General features: G+C 58.5%; 1 protein-coding gene across 1 annotated transcript in view; it reads right to left on the reverse strand.

The window, feature by feature from the left end:
- NECAB2 (N-terminal EF-hand calcium binding protein 2) overlaps window positions 1-12,801 on the reverse strand; it is a 29,336-nt gene that overhangs the window by 15,861 nt on the left and 674 nt on the right. Inside the window, 4 exon segments of the mRNA XM_025426994.2 lie at window positions 3,506-3,603; window positions 3,727-3,752; window positions 5,832-5,940; window positions 10,998-11,022. Of these exon segments, the coding sequence (XP_025282779.2) occupies window positions 3,506-3,603; window positions 3,727-3,752; window positions 5,832-5,940; window positions 10,998-11,022 (258 nt within the window).

Genomic DNA, 12,801 nt, shown 5'->3' on the forward strand with positions numbered 1-12,801 from the left:
AAGAAGGTGCAGCAACCACCAGCGTGAGGATGTAGGAAGAAGGCAAAAAGGCTGAAAACTAGACACAGTAGAAAATATGGGGAAATTTAAAGAAACGTGTCAAGGAGCTGATTACTAGAAACTAAAAGAGGCAAAACCAAGGCGCCTGGAGGGCTCTGCTGGTGAAGCATCTGACTCTTGATTTCGGCTCAGGTCATGATCTCAGGGTCCTGGACCGAGTCCCTTGTTGTACTTGGCACTCAGTGAGAAGTCTCCTGGAGATTTTCTCCCTGTCCCCCTCTGCCCCTCCTCCCACTCTCTTTCTAAAATAAATAATACAATTTTTTATTTTTTAAAAGATATTGAGAGTAAGTACAAGTGGGGGGCAGAGGAAAGAGCAGGCTGAGCAGAGAACCCAGAACCCTGAGATCATGACCTGAGCTGAAGGCAGACGCTCCACCGTCTGAGCCACCCAGATGCTTCAGTAATAAAATCTTTAAAAAAAAAAAAGGAAAAACTGTCTAATATAAGATTTTTAAATGTAGCAAAACAGGACAAAAATTAAAACGAGGCTTGAGCTATAAACGCAGATGTTTCGTTGAACTTAATCTTCATGAAGTACCTGTTCTGCCTCAAATAAGGTTTTAGAATTAAAAAAATTCAACAACATACTATGCATGACTGATCACGAAGCTGAACGCGTCCACGCCAGTCTTGTTTAACACTACACTGAAATGGACACAAAAAAGTAAAATGCTTCACTGAAACTAGGATTGACCTTGAAACATCTCTGAAAATATTCCCCTCCCCTGCTTAGGACCTCGACCCTGGCCTCAGGGATACCTTCTCTCTCTTTTTGAACAGATAAAGGATTCTGTGATAGAGAAGCTGATTCCCTCCCAGCAGATACTCAAAACCACCTACAATTCACTCCCAAATGAAGGTCCAGCCTCAATTTCCAAGAGCAAGCGCTCGGCTGGCGGGAGGGCTCGGGCGCCAGTTGGGGTTCATCACAGGAAGGGCAGGATCCTTCAACAGGAGAGACTCTAAGAATAGAATCCACCCCATCAATCGCTGAGGAAAAATCACGTCATCAGAGACGCAATTTAAAAAATTCACTACCACCTCCTAAGACGAAATTCAACGAAGGGAAGGCAAAAATACATATATTTTTTAACAGGCTGAAGAGGATTCTAAAAATAAGATGTGGTATTAATATTGTCATTAGTGGAGAAATACAGGAGAGAAGCACTTGAAAATCACGAGCCAAACAAGGATGCGTGATGCAGGAGCAGCAGCACGGGGCTTCGGAATGTGGGGGGGCACGGCGGGGCAGGAGAGAGAGGGGAGAGGACCACAGGCCAGGAGCCCACCTCAGGCCAGCACTGCCGACTGACAAAGCCAACGAGGGCGCCTATGGGGCTCTGGCGGTGAAGTGTCTGCCTTCGGCTCCGATCATGATCCTGAGGTCCTGGGATCGAGTCCCGCATCGCGCTCCCCGCTGCTCAGCGGAGAGTCTGCTGCTTTCTCCACCCCTTCCCACCTGTGACCTCTCTCATTATCTCTCAAATTAATAAATCTTAAAAAAAAAAAGTGCAAACGTGTCAACACAGATCGATGGTATCAGTGAAGCATTGGAAATAATCAAGTTGCATTTCTACAACCAAAACTCTGCAAACAAAAGGAATGCCCACCGCTGCTGCAGAAACCATCACGGCCAGAAACACCCCAAGGCTGCACTGAACACGGCGTGCACACTCTTTCCGAGATTGGAAACTCCCAAACTGGCCCGAGTGGGGTTGGTAGGTGCCAAAATCCTCTCCCCGATGGAGAATTAGGTGGCCCCTCTGAAGAGTTGTGACCACAGACCAAGAAGTAACTGTGCACAGCAATAACGCCTCGAGATGACATCGCAGGGAAGTGCCTCTGCCTCGAGGAGCCCCAGGGGACACAGGCCATCGGGAGCGGAGCTGGGCTCATACTCTGGTCCCCGCAGGGATTCCAGAGTCTGGGGTCTCTCCACGCTCCCTTGCCACCCACCGCCCACCTGATACGTTCAGAACGTCCAACAGAAAGTCCAGGCAGATGAACAATGACAGGCAACTGGTCTTACACAGTCTTTAAAATATGTTCTGAAAATCCAAGACTTGTGCTAGCAGGATGCAAGGACAGGAATGGGAACGTGGGTTCGGGGAGGCTTGGGATCAGGCCTCGCTTTCCTGAGACCTATAGGAGGAAGGGGATTCTCTGATCCGTGCAGAGCAGTAACTGCTACCATTTGACAAAAAACGTCGTCTTGCTTCTGTCTGGGCTAATGATGAAAGAGTCACCTCTGCTCCGTGCCAAGTGCTGTGCTAAGCAGCTCAGAGACCTTAATGAATTCATTCCCCACTGAGGACCCTAAGGTAAACACTGGCTGGATTCTGCAGATGGAGAAACTGAGGTTCGCAGCGGGAAGGGGCTGGCTCAGGGTCCTTCAGCCAGGTCTGCATCCTGCTCCCCACTCTCTCCCTGCATGCCTCGCTCAGTTGCTGTCCCCCTCCCAGCTGAACGGCCCTCCTGTTGCCCCTGGGCAGGTGCAGAGTCCACAGCCGTGCCCCAGACCACCCGCCAGGTCCCTGCCTCAGCATCTCCTCTCATTTCAGCCAGCAATGGTTCGTTCAGCCAACGGCCATCCAGCTACAACTCTGCAGGGTCCCTCTTCCGAGCCTGTTTCCATAGCTATGAAATGGGGCTGGTGACAGTGGCAGTGACGGAGTGGCAGTGACTACCCCCAGGGCCAGCCATTGTGGGTCTCAGCAAGCTCTGTGTGCACCTCTTCCCCAGATGCCTGCCTTTTCAGCAGCCGCCGGCCCAGTGGGGTGCAGACCGAGGCTCGGAACAGGGAACGGGCTGCCTCTGCCAGTGAACTTCAACAGAGACGGCACAACACCCAGCCCCCACCTCGGGCCTGGCTCCCTGCCTTCCGTCCTCCTCCAGGGCCCACGTGCCCACAGCGGTGACGGGACAGTGGGCAGAGCCGCTGGGCCACCTCCAAGACCTCTCTCCGGAACACACGGGGGACCCTGCCCTGGGCCTGCTCCCCACATTCCTAATGGCCCTGCTGCCTGGACACAGTTCTCACGCCAGAGGCTGAGTCAGATGCAGATGCAGGACCCTATCCTGTAACTCTGCTACAGAAGGTGCCAGACTGCCGGGTCCCCCACCCACCCCAGGATGCCGGAGGGCTCAGCGAGGCCGCCGCCCCCTCTCTAGGACTGCGCACCTAGACTCTGCCCAGTTCCACGCAAGGGCCTCTTGCTCCCAACCAGACACCACAGGACTAGGCCATTCACCAAGCCATTCCATCCACTTCACAGTGTCTATCAGCCCCCTCTGGGTGCCCCGAGCAAAGCCTACCCCAGAGCCAGACCCACGCAAACCCTCGGCATCACACATCCAGGGCCCCTTTGGGTGAGGACATCCTGGAAGAAACCAAACCAGCACTGAGGCCTTGGAGCCCCAGGGGCCACCCACACCCTCTCACCTTCTTGGTGTAACCCATGGCCTTCAGGACGGAGTGATTCAAGGTCTCCAGGGAGGCCAAGACGTCCTCATAATCCCCCATGTGCTCCACAAAGTAATCTGACGGAAGGCAAAGCAAAGGTCAGGGGCAGAGGATGAGGAGGATCCCACCTGTGCCCCCGTCACTCCCCCAAGTCCCATCCCACCACCCGGGTCCTGGTCCCTATAGAGGTGGGCACCTACCACACAGCTCCTTGGTGTCCACGTGGCTGCAGAGAGAAGAAGGGAGACTTGGGTCAGGCCTGTCCCGTCCCACCCGCCCTCCCCCTCCGCAGCATGCACGGCCGGGCTGGTGAAGTGCCTGCTGCTCAAGTGTGTGCATGTGTGCACAATCTCTCTCTCTCTCTTTCTCTCTCTCTTGTCCAACCCACGTGCTGGGCTGGCCCTGTGAACCCTGCTCTGCAGGTGAGGCTGCAGCAGGTCAAGGATGACGCCCCTCCCAAGGACAGAGCAGGGACCCACACCTGTGTATTCTCTGGCCCCACCACCTTCCTCTCTGTGCCCCTCCCCACCCCCTGTGTCACGAGCTGTTCGGGGACCCGAAACATGGCTAGGCCGGGGCTGGGAAACGAGAGGGAACGGGACAGAAGGTGGGGGGCCCAAGACCAGTGTAGGCTGCCCCGGGGCCTCCCTACCTTTGGGTCCTGGGACAGCCCTCCTCATCCCCATTCCTACAACGCAAGAGGATAATGTCCTTCCTCGGAGGAGACTGGGCACCAGAATGCCACCCATGCTGGAGAAGCTGCGTGTAGCAGCCTCAGAACAGAGACATAGTAGTGCAGGGTGCTAGCATCAGATGCCGGGGACCTGAGTGTCTGTGCAGGTTCTGATAACCTGGCCCTTTCTGGGCCACAGTTCCCTGAGAGAGGAGGGGCTGCCCTGGGTTAGAGAGCTCCTGGAACCCCGAGTTCAGTAAGATGCTTCTACATTCAGAGGCTTTGGAAGCTCTGTCTTGGAGCTTCCTCCAATTCACATCACATATTAGATATTCTGATAAGTCCTGCAGAAAGGAAGCTTGTTTAATTGTGCTTAAACTAGGATTTTACTAGTACTTTCTGATCCATATGAACTGTTCTGGGCAAAAAGCCTGTTCAGCATCCCAAAGAATGAATGGGGATGCTGGAGAGGATAATACTAAAGTCTTTAGAGTTCTGACCTTCTGTGAGGTCACACACTCATTGGTTAAACTCTCCAACCAAAGCCTCCTTTCCCACCTGCCCAGCTGGCTCAACACAAAAGGCACCATGAAAATGAGTAAACCAAGAGGCTTGTGCTTAGCCCTTTCAGAGCTCCCTGGGGGCGCTGCAGGAACCACTCAGAAACCTCCATCTGTTTGCAGAAGCAAAGCCCTTCACTGGGTCTACGGCAGGAAGGGCAGGAAGCAGTTTCAAGTGGCCTTCCCCGGACAGGGACACCTGCCCACCCTGGTCCCCAGCCTGTGCCTCCCAGGACACTCTCGGTCCCAACCTCTGGTCCAGGCCATCACTGATTGTGCTGTGTCCCTTGCAAGCAGGTCTGGAGGCAGCATCTTGTCCAGACCACCTCCAGCCTGTCTCAGGGGACCCCAACTCATCAAATCTGCTCCAAGCAGCACCCTCGGAACTCTGGTTCCCAGTGGGCCTGTGTGGGCCCGAGGAAGGTGACCCACTGAGGGGCAGAGAAGGGGGCTGGGCCTCATCCTGCTTTGGGAATCCTGTGGGGGTGGGGGGCAGGGGGTGAGGTCGTGGGGTCGCATACCTGTGAGTAGAACAATAGAATGAGCACTTTGCGTGACTTAGGGATGGCTTAGGCCAGAGTTTTTAGCTCTGAGATGCAAGTTCCAGGGGTTACAGTGGGGTTTAGCTAGATACAGAGGAGTGAGGTTAAAGTCAGAGCTAGGATTGTATCTGGTCAGTCTGGTTTAAGACAGGAGCCGTGAGGTCAAGGTCACGGAGTTCAGGTCGGACTGCGGAGGAGCACCAGGTGCCGGGGTCAGAGCTAGGCTGAGTCGGCAGAAGGTGGAGGCCAACTTTCCCTGTGTTCGTGCTGCAGGATCGAGGGTCTGTCCCTTCTTAGCCACGTGTGCTCAGGAAGGACAAACTGCCAAAGCAATGCCAACTGCCCACTTCCCAGGTCACCCCGGCCAGTGGGGGCCAAACAGATCCGACTTTCGGATCAGTGAGTGTGGGGATGTTCTGGATCTCCTGTTCCTCCAGGGAAGTGGGAAGGAGAGACTGATGCCCTAGCTGAGGGGAAAGACGGTCCTCCCCAGACCCCCTGGACACCCCAGCGACCAGGGCTTCGCTCACTTGGTGTTGTCAGAGTCGATGGTGTGAAAGAGATCCTCCAGTTCCTTCTCATTGAGGACGCCATCTGCGAAAAAGAGCTGGAATTCCTCCAAGGACAACTTCCCATCGTCTGCAAAGTAGGGAGGAAGAAGGTAGAGCAGCTGGTGTCTAAGAGATAAGACGTCCCCCAAATCCAGACAATTTCCAAATCAACAGATAAACTCCGGCCAGATCATCTCCGTCCGCCCAGCGAATGCCCAACTAAATGAGGAAACTCTAGTTCACAGAATATCGCCGACTTATCCGGCTAATTCCCAGACCCACACCTCAACACCCACTTACAGATAATCCCCAAACCGGCAACCACCACAAGCAGCAGCGAGTTTGCTGGGGCGCTCGTCCCTGATGCGCTCAACTACGGGAGAGCACCTGTTCCGGCAGGTGCGCCTCTCTCCTCACCTGCCGACCACCTGCAGCTGGGTGCGGTTTAAGGCAGCACTGCACGGAGGCCACGGGGTGTGATGGCCATTCTCCCTTGCTTCCAAGTGCCCACCCACCCCCATACTTGCATGCTCTCCAACTCCAGCACCCAGGTCCTGACTTGGGGGAGGGACACCCCCTTCCCCTCTGCCCCTTCCTCAGGACAAACTTTCGAGCCCAGACCTTCATGCGGCAGCAACAGCTGCCGACACTTGGCAGGGAGTTCCCACCCCGCCAGAGACCCAACCGTGAAGACGCCAAACTGCAAGGGAGGGAGGCATCCAGGCTGCCCAGGGCCCAGCACGGTCCCATCCTCTGTTGCACCTCTTCTCCGTCCACACGCAGGACCCCTGGGCACCAGCATTTGTGTGTGTGGGGCAGTCTCCTGGGCTGGGGGGCGGGTGGTCACTGAGGGAGGGGCTCACAGCGGAAGGGCAGTGACTCTGGGAGAGGCAGACCCCACACTTCCACCCTCAGCCTCAGCAAATTCCTTCCACCTGGGCACACCTGCCGAGCTCCTGCAAGGACCTCCACCACCCCCTCCTCAACCATCTCAGCCCAGCTCCCGCTGCTCCTTAAAGGAGCCACACCTGTGGGGTGGGGGCCGTGGGAGTCAGAGGGAAGGAAGCCCCCAGCCCCTCAGCACAGACCCCCTTCTATTCCAGCCACTCTGCAATCAAAGTCCCTACAAGCCCACGTGGCACCCCTGTGTGGATTAGAAAGAGATGCCCCTTCCTGGTCAGGAGGGAGGAGGGATTGGGCAGAGGGAGAGAATCTCCAGCAGACTCCTTATTGCACGAACCTTGATCCCAGGACCCCGAGATCACGACCTGAGCTGAAATCAAGAGTCGACGCTCAACCAACGGAGCCAGCCAGGCGCCCCCATTCTTGTATTTTAAAGGCTCGGGATGATCTAGCTCTGCTCCCACAAGCTCTGCAGGGGCTCCCAGTAGAGCGGAAGTAGAAGCTCAGCGGAGGGACAGCCTTGCACCTTGCCTCGGTTTCCCGCCCCGTCTCCCCTCTGGCCCAGCAGGCACACGGTGTCAGGGGCGGGGAGGGGGGGATATGAATGTGCAAACTCCCGGTTGCCTCACATCCGGGCTCCACTTTCAGAGTCACAGAGGGAAATGGGTTTGTAAGTCTCAAATACAAGAGTCCCCTGTCCCCAGACACAGCCGCCCCGCCCCTGCACACCCAGAAAAGACCACGTGGAAAGGACTTCCCGGTACCAGCTGCGTAGTACGCAAGTTCTCCGCTGGCTCTTTCTAGTCTGTGAAAAAGAGGACGCTTCCCTGGTTTCCTCTGACAAGACTGCTGAGAAAAACAAGGAAGCACCACGGAGAATCACGGACGACACGTGGGCCTCTTTCTACGCAATTTTCACAAGACTCCCATTTCACGGAGCGGTAAACCGAGGCACAGAACCGCTAAAGGTATCACAACTGGTGTTAGAACCTCAGCCAACGGGCCCCCAAGCCCATGCTCTCACGCCAACCCGGGGCAGAGTCTTCTGGCCAGAAGACCCCCACCGCGCCCCCTAACCCCCCCCCCCCCCCCCGCCCAGGGCTGTGTGCAAGAGCTGAGGCCATGCCTGCACTCAGTGGAAGCGGCGGTGATTGATTGGTCACGGCGGCCACGGGCACAGCGCGGGGGGGGGGGGGGGGGGGGGGCAGGGGATCTCTCTGCTTCCAGCTCCTCCGGCCTCCAGGTTCCTCCATCCCCTCTGCCCTCCGGAGAGCAGGCGTTGGGACGCCCACCCGGCCTCCCGAGCACAGTCCTCTCGGCTGACATTTACCTTGAATGTCCTACCACAGCCCTAATGAACCCAGATCCGCTAATGAGGGAAGTAACATCTCCTACCCAGGCCTCTGTAGCATCAGAGGAGCAGGCCTGGCGCCCCTCCCTCCCAGCAAGGACCCGAGCGTTTGCAGGTGTCTTCGCTAATTAGCATGAGCTCAGCCTCTGTCACGGTGACCTTTCAAATGCCAGGAGTCTGCATGTCCATGTCCCTGGAGAGACATGCACTCTGGCGCTCAGCCTTCCGCTGGACGCCACATGCCACCGTCTGGGCTTCATGCCCCAGGCGTGGGCAGACCCTGACCCCCAGCCTCCCATAGGAGTGACGACGGGGCTATCTCAATGAAGAAACCCGAGCCCTGGGAGCTGCCAGCACAGGCCAGACCCGAGTGCCTGGCCCTGGGATCCCAGAAGCTTGTCCAGGAGGCCACACCCCACCTTGCACCCCCGGGTCGCTCCTGTGGGTGCCTGGGGCAGGGCGGGCACCCATCTGTGTTAAACTGCTCAGTGTGTGCGCGCTGTGTGCAGCTTTGGCTGCACCTGCGTCCACACCTACTCCTAACCCCCAACCCACACGCGTTCTCAAATGGGGCCGGGCGGCATCAGAACTGCCTGTGTGGCTCCCCAGCCAAGGATCTGCAGTCCTGCACCTGCGAGCTCTGGGCCTGGCTTTTGTCATCTCTAGAAAGAGGGTGATGCTTCTGATCCCAGCAGTAGCACCGTAAAGCCCCAATGAGGTCGATGAGTGGGTGCTCGGTGGCCGCTGGCAGCCCCCCCAGACACAGCAACTCCCCAGGGAGCACAGGTGGGAACCCAAAACCTGTTGGCAAACCATGGTGTCCGAGCCCACAGGTGGCACGAGTGCCTGGACTCCGTGCTAGCTCCACCAGGGCCCTCTGAGAGAGGTCCCGGCGTCATCATGCCCACTTACAGATGGGGAGACTGAGGCCTGAGGTCACAGAGCTGGCAAGTGTCAGTGCCAGGACTCGAACGCGGCAGTCCCTGTGACAGAGAAGGGATTCCACCTGCTTACAGGCCCCGGAAGCTCCCCTGGAACCCACATCAACCCTGGTGACAGCCTCCCAGGGGTCCTCGCGGTGGCTGGGAAGGCCTGAAGTCCAGGAGGACGGGCCCAGCCTCTGTGGGGGCTGCAGAGCCACGTCGAGGGACCTCCACGGCTGTGCTCAGGGGGTAGAAACACGGCCTCTGACAGGGCAACAGGTGACGAGGAGGAGTCCCCATCTGTGCCTGAAGGGAGGCCAGTGCGCCACCCACACCTCCCACAACAAGCAGGTGCATGAGGCACCCAGGTCCACACGTGCCGTATGTCCAGCAGTACCACAGAGACACGGCCATGTGGACAGCCACCGTGGGGGGGCCCCCGGCCAGACTCACGCTGCACCCCGTGGCCGTGCACAGCTGCGCTCAGCGAGGAACAGACCTGGTACCTGGAAGCCTACAGACGCTGGCTGAGGACCCACTGGGTGCCGGGCATCAGGCCCATGACAGTGACAAGCTCCGATTCCTACTGGCCAGGGGCTCACGATCTGCCCAGGGGGCCTGGCCAGCAGGTGAAGGTGACCACACAGCCCCTGGTGGCTGCGCTCTGAAGATGCCACAGAGACGCCCGTGTCAGGGATGAAGCCCCTCGGCCCCCTGCTTGAAGCTCAGAGGCTGTTTGGGCCTAGAGGCCACAACTGCTTCTCGAGGTCACTGAAGGCCCCCCACATCCCTCTCCCTCCTTCCTGCTCCAAATGGAACTGCTGCTGAGAGTCCCGTGTCCCAAGAGACCTGGGAGGCAAGGGGGCAAGGGATAGAGACCCTGAGGCCCTGATTCCAGGCCAGGCTTATGTACCCCCAGCCCCCAAGGCCTCATGTTCTAGCTCTCAACACCGGGGTGGGGGAAGGGTCAGCAGTAACCCCCAGGGTCAGAGGGACAGGGTGCTGGGGACCCAGGTTAGCGCTGCCACCATCACCTCCAGCCATGCAGGAGAGGTGCTGGGCCCCAGGGCCATCTGCTCCCCACCTGCTCACATCTCCTCCCTACATTTTCCCAAGAGCCAAGAAAACAGGCAGGTTAAGCGTTAGCACCCCACTTAAGAGATGAGAAGCCTGAGGCCTGCAGAGGGACTGTCTTGGCTAAAGCCCACGGAGAGCTGCTCTGGCCCCAGGAATAAGGACCACGGTGTTTACATGAATTTGTGCTGCTCCTTGTTGCAACTGTCAGGCTTGGGGGGCGTTGGGAAACGTGGTCATTCTCAGGTCTCCACCTTCCTTGTACGGGGGAGATTGTTGAAGTCAGGAGAGGTGCCGTGTCATGAACTTAGTGGCCATGACCATGTGCCGCTCACATGATTGGGGAGGATGCCTGACGTGGGGAAAGGTCCAGGCGTCTGCAGCACAAGCTCCACAGCCTTCAGGCAGTTGGGTGACCCTGAGCAAGTCACTGACACCCTCTGGGCCACTACGGAATCATCAGGACAGGAGCAACAGCACCGAGTATATTAGGTGGTGGTGAGGAAGACCTGTGCCAGGGACTGGGCAGGGCCTGGAGTGAGGCTGAGGGCTTCCTTCAAGGGTGCTCCCTAGGCACCCCCTACCCGGGCTGCTCCAGCCCAGCGGCATGAGGGCTGAAGTACACCAAGCACCTACTATGTGCAAGACATCCTGGCATCACAGACACCAACTCCTTGAATCCCTGTGGCATCCCTACCAAGCAGGAACTATGTGTATTCCACTGTGAGACAGGGAAACTGAGGCACAGGGCAGAGCCAGGATTCGGCTTTCTTGACTTCAGAAACCATCACATACAAGGCGGTCCATGTCCCAAGCCCGGGTCCCTGCCCCCGAAGCGTCAGGATAGAAAGAGCCAGGACCTTGTTCAGGGGACAGCCTGGGAGGGAAACTCACCATTTTTGTCCGCCCGGCGGAAAATCTGCAGAGAAGAGAAGTGGAGTCAGCCTAGGCCCCAGAGGGGCAGGCGCCCTCCAGTGACTCCCAACTCATCTTGAGATCCCACGCCTGGGGGTGGTGCAGGGGGACCTGGGAGGCTGAGCAGCCCCTCCCCCAGGAGGCCCCCGCTGGGATCCAGGGCAGGAGGGATGCTTCAGGCACAGCCTTCCCAGGCGCCTGCGAGGAAGCAGCACCCACTCTTCTTCTGTGCCGACATGCGCACACACACGTGGACACACACTGCTCACACCGATCCACATGCTTGCGGGTGTGCTTGCAGAGCCAGCAGTCCACGCGGCCTCACCCACTGTGCTACGCTCAGTCACACAATGGGAATCTGTGTCCCACGGACACAACCACACGCCTCATACCGCTGCACCCCTCTCGGAAGCCCGTGGGAGCCCCGATTTCCCCCCACGGAGGTTGGTTTAGTGTCAACAGAGAGGTCTGCTAAGGGAACCTCCAGGCCTGGCAACTGGGCCAGCCAGGGGCAGCACTGGATTATTTTTCAGGTGGGGGAGTGGGTGGAAGCAGGCCGTGAAGAGCTCAGAAAGCCAGCTGCAGGTGCCAGGTTCTGGCTGCATGGGGAGGGGGTGGGGGAGGGATGGGGGAGTGACAGCCACCCCCCCCAAACCTGAGCTGAGACCAGATAAGTCCTCCTGGTATTTTTAGAAGAAGGTGAGCCACGGTGAATAGAAGGAGCAGGGGGAGGCACTAACCCCTCTGACCATCTGACCTTTGGTGCTTGCCCTGGGGCCAAGGACAGATGTCCCCCTCATCCCTTCAAGTACTCGAGACTGTGACAAACTGAAGCAGCAGCTCAGAAAGGGCTTCCTACACATCACCCCCCTCTTCCCTCAGCTGAAACCCTAGCTGGGGGTGCTCGAGCAGGAGCTGCCGTGGCTGGGGCAGAAGGGAGACTCGCAGAGCACCCATTGCCCGCCTGGGCACTCCACACCCCAGCTCCCCACTGCAAAGTTCTCTGGGGCTGGGGTCCCCCCCGCAGGTGCCCACACTGGCCACGCCAAGCAAGTGAATGGTGCAGACCACCTAAGGTGGCTCCAGGAGTCCGCTCCCCACCCCCACTCATCGCTCCATCTCCTAGATAGAGGAGTCTCGGAGCGCACCTGCACCCGCACCAGGAGGACCCCGAGCCTCCTGCCCGCACTGCTGGGAACGGGAAGGGTCTGGACAGGGCTTCCCTGCAAGGGTGGCCCCGGTTTTCCCTGCACAAACTCTGTGGGGGACCTGAGAGAGGATCTGGCTGTGCAAGAGTGTGTGTGCGTGTGCGCGTGCCTGCATGTCTCTGGGGGCAGCCTCCAGCACCCCACCGCCCAGCTCCCCCTTCCCTGCCCAGCCCTCTCTGCCCAGGGCCAACTGTGGGTTCCAGGAGAGAGGAAGGAAGGGGGAGAGGAGATCCACGCTCCCCCTAACAATCAGACCTGCAGACACAACTGTCCCAGAAGCCCCAGGAGCCCAGGACCCTCCCCGGGACAAGCACGTCCTGTGGCCGCGGCCAGGCTGTCGGGAGGTGGGGTGGTGCCCGGGGCAGAGCCCCCATCGCCTCGCCCTCCCCGACGCCCCCTCCCCCAGCGGTCCGCCCTGCAGAAGCTTCCTCCCACTCCTGGGGAGAGGGCGGGGGAGCGGGGGGAGGTGGGCTTCCCAGAGGGGGGTGGCTCGGCTCCCGGGCGGATGGGTGGGGGTTGAGCCACCCCGGGCGTGAAGGGCTGAAGGGCTGACGCGGCTCAGGCTGGAGGGTCCA

The sequence above is a fragment of the Canis lupus genome, chromosome 5 (assembly GCF_003254725.2).
Source record: "Canis lupus dingo isolate Sandy chromosome 5, ASM325472v2, whole genome shotgun sequence".
Taxonomy (NCBI): domain Eukaryota; kingdom Metazoa; phylum Chordata; class Mammalia; order Carnivora; family Canidae; genus Canis; species Canis lupus.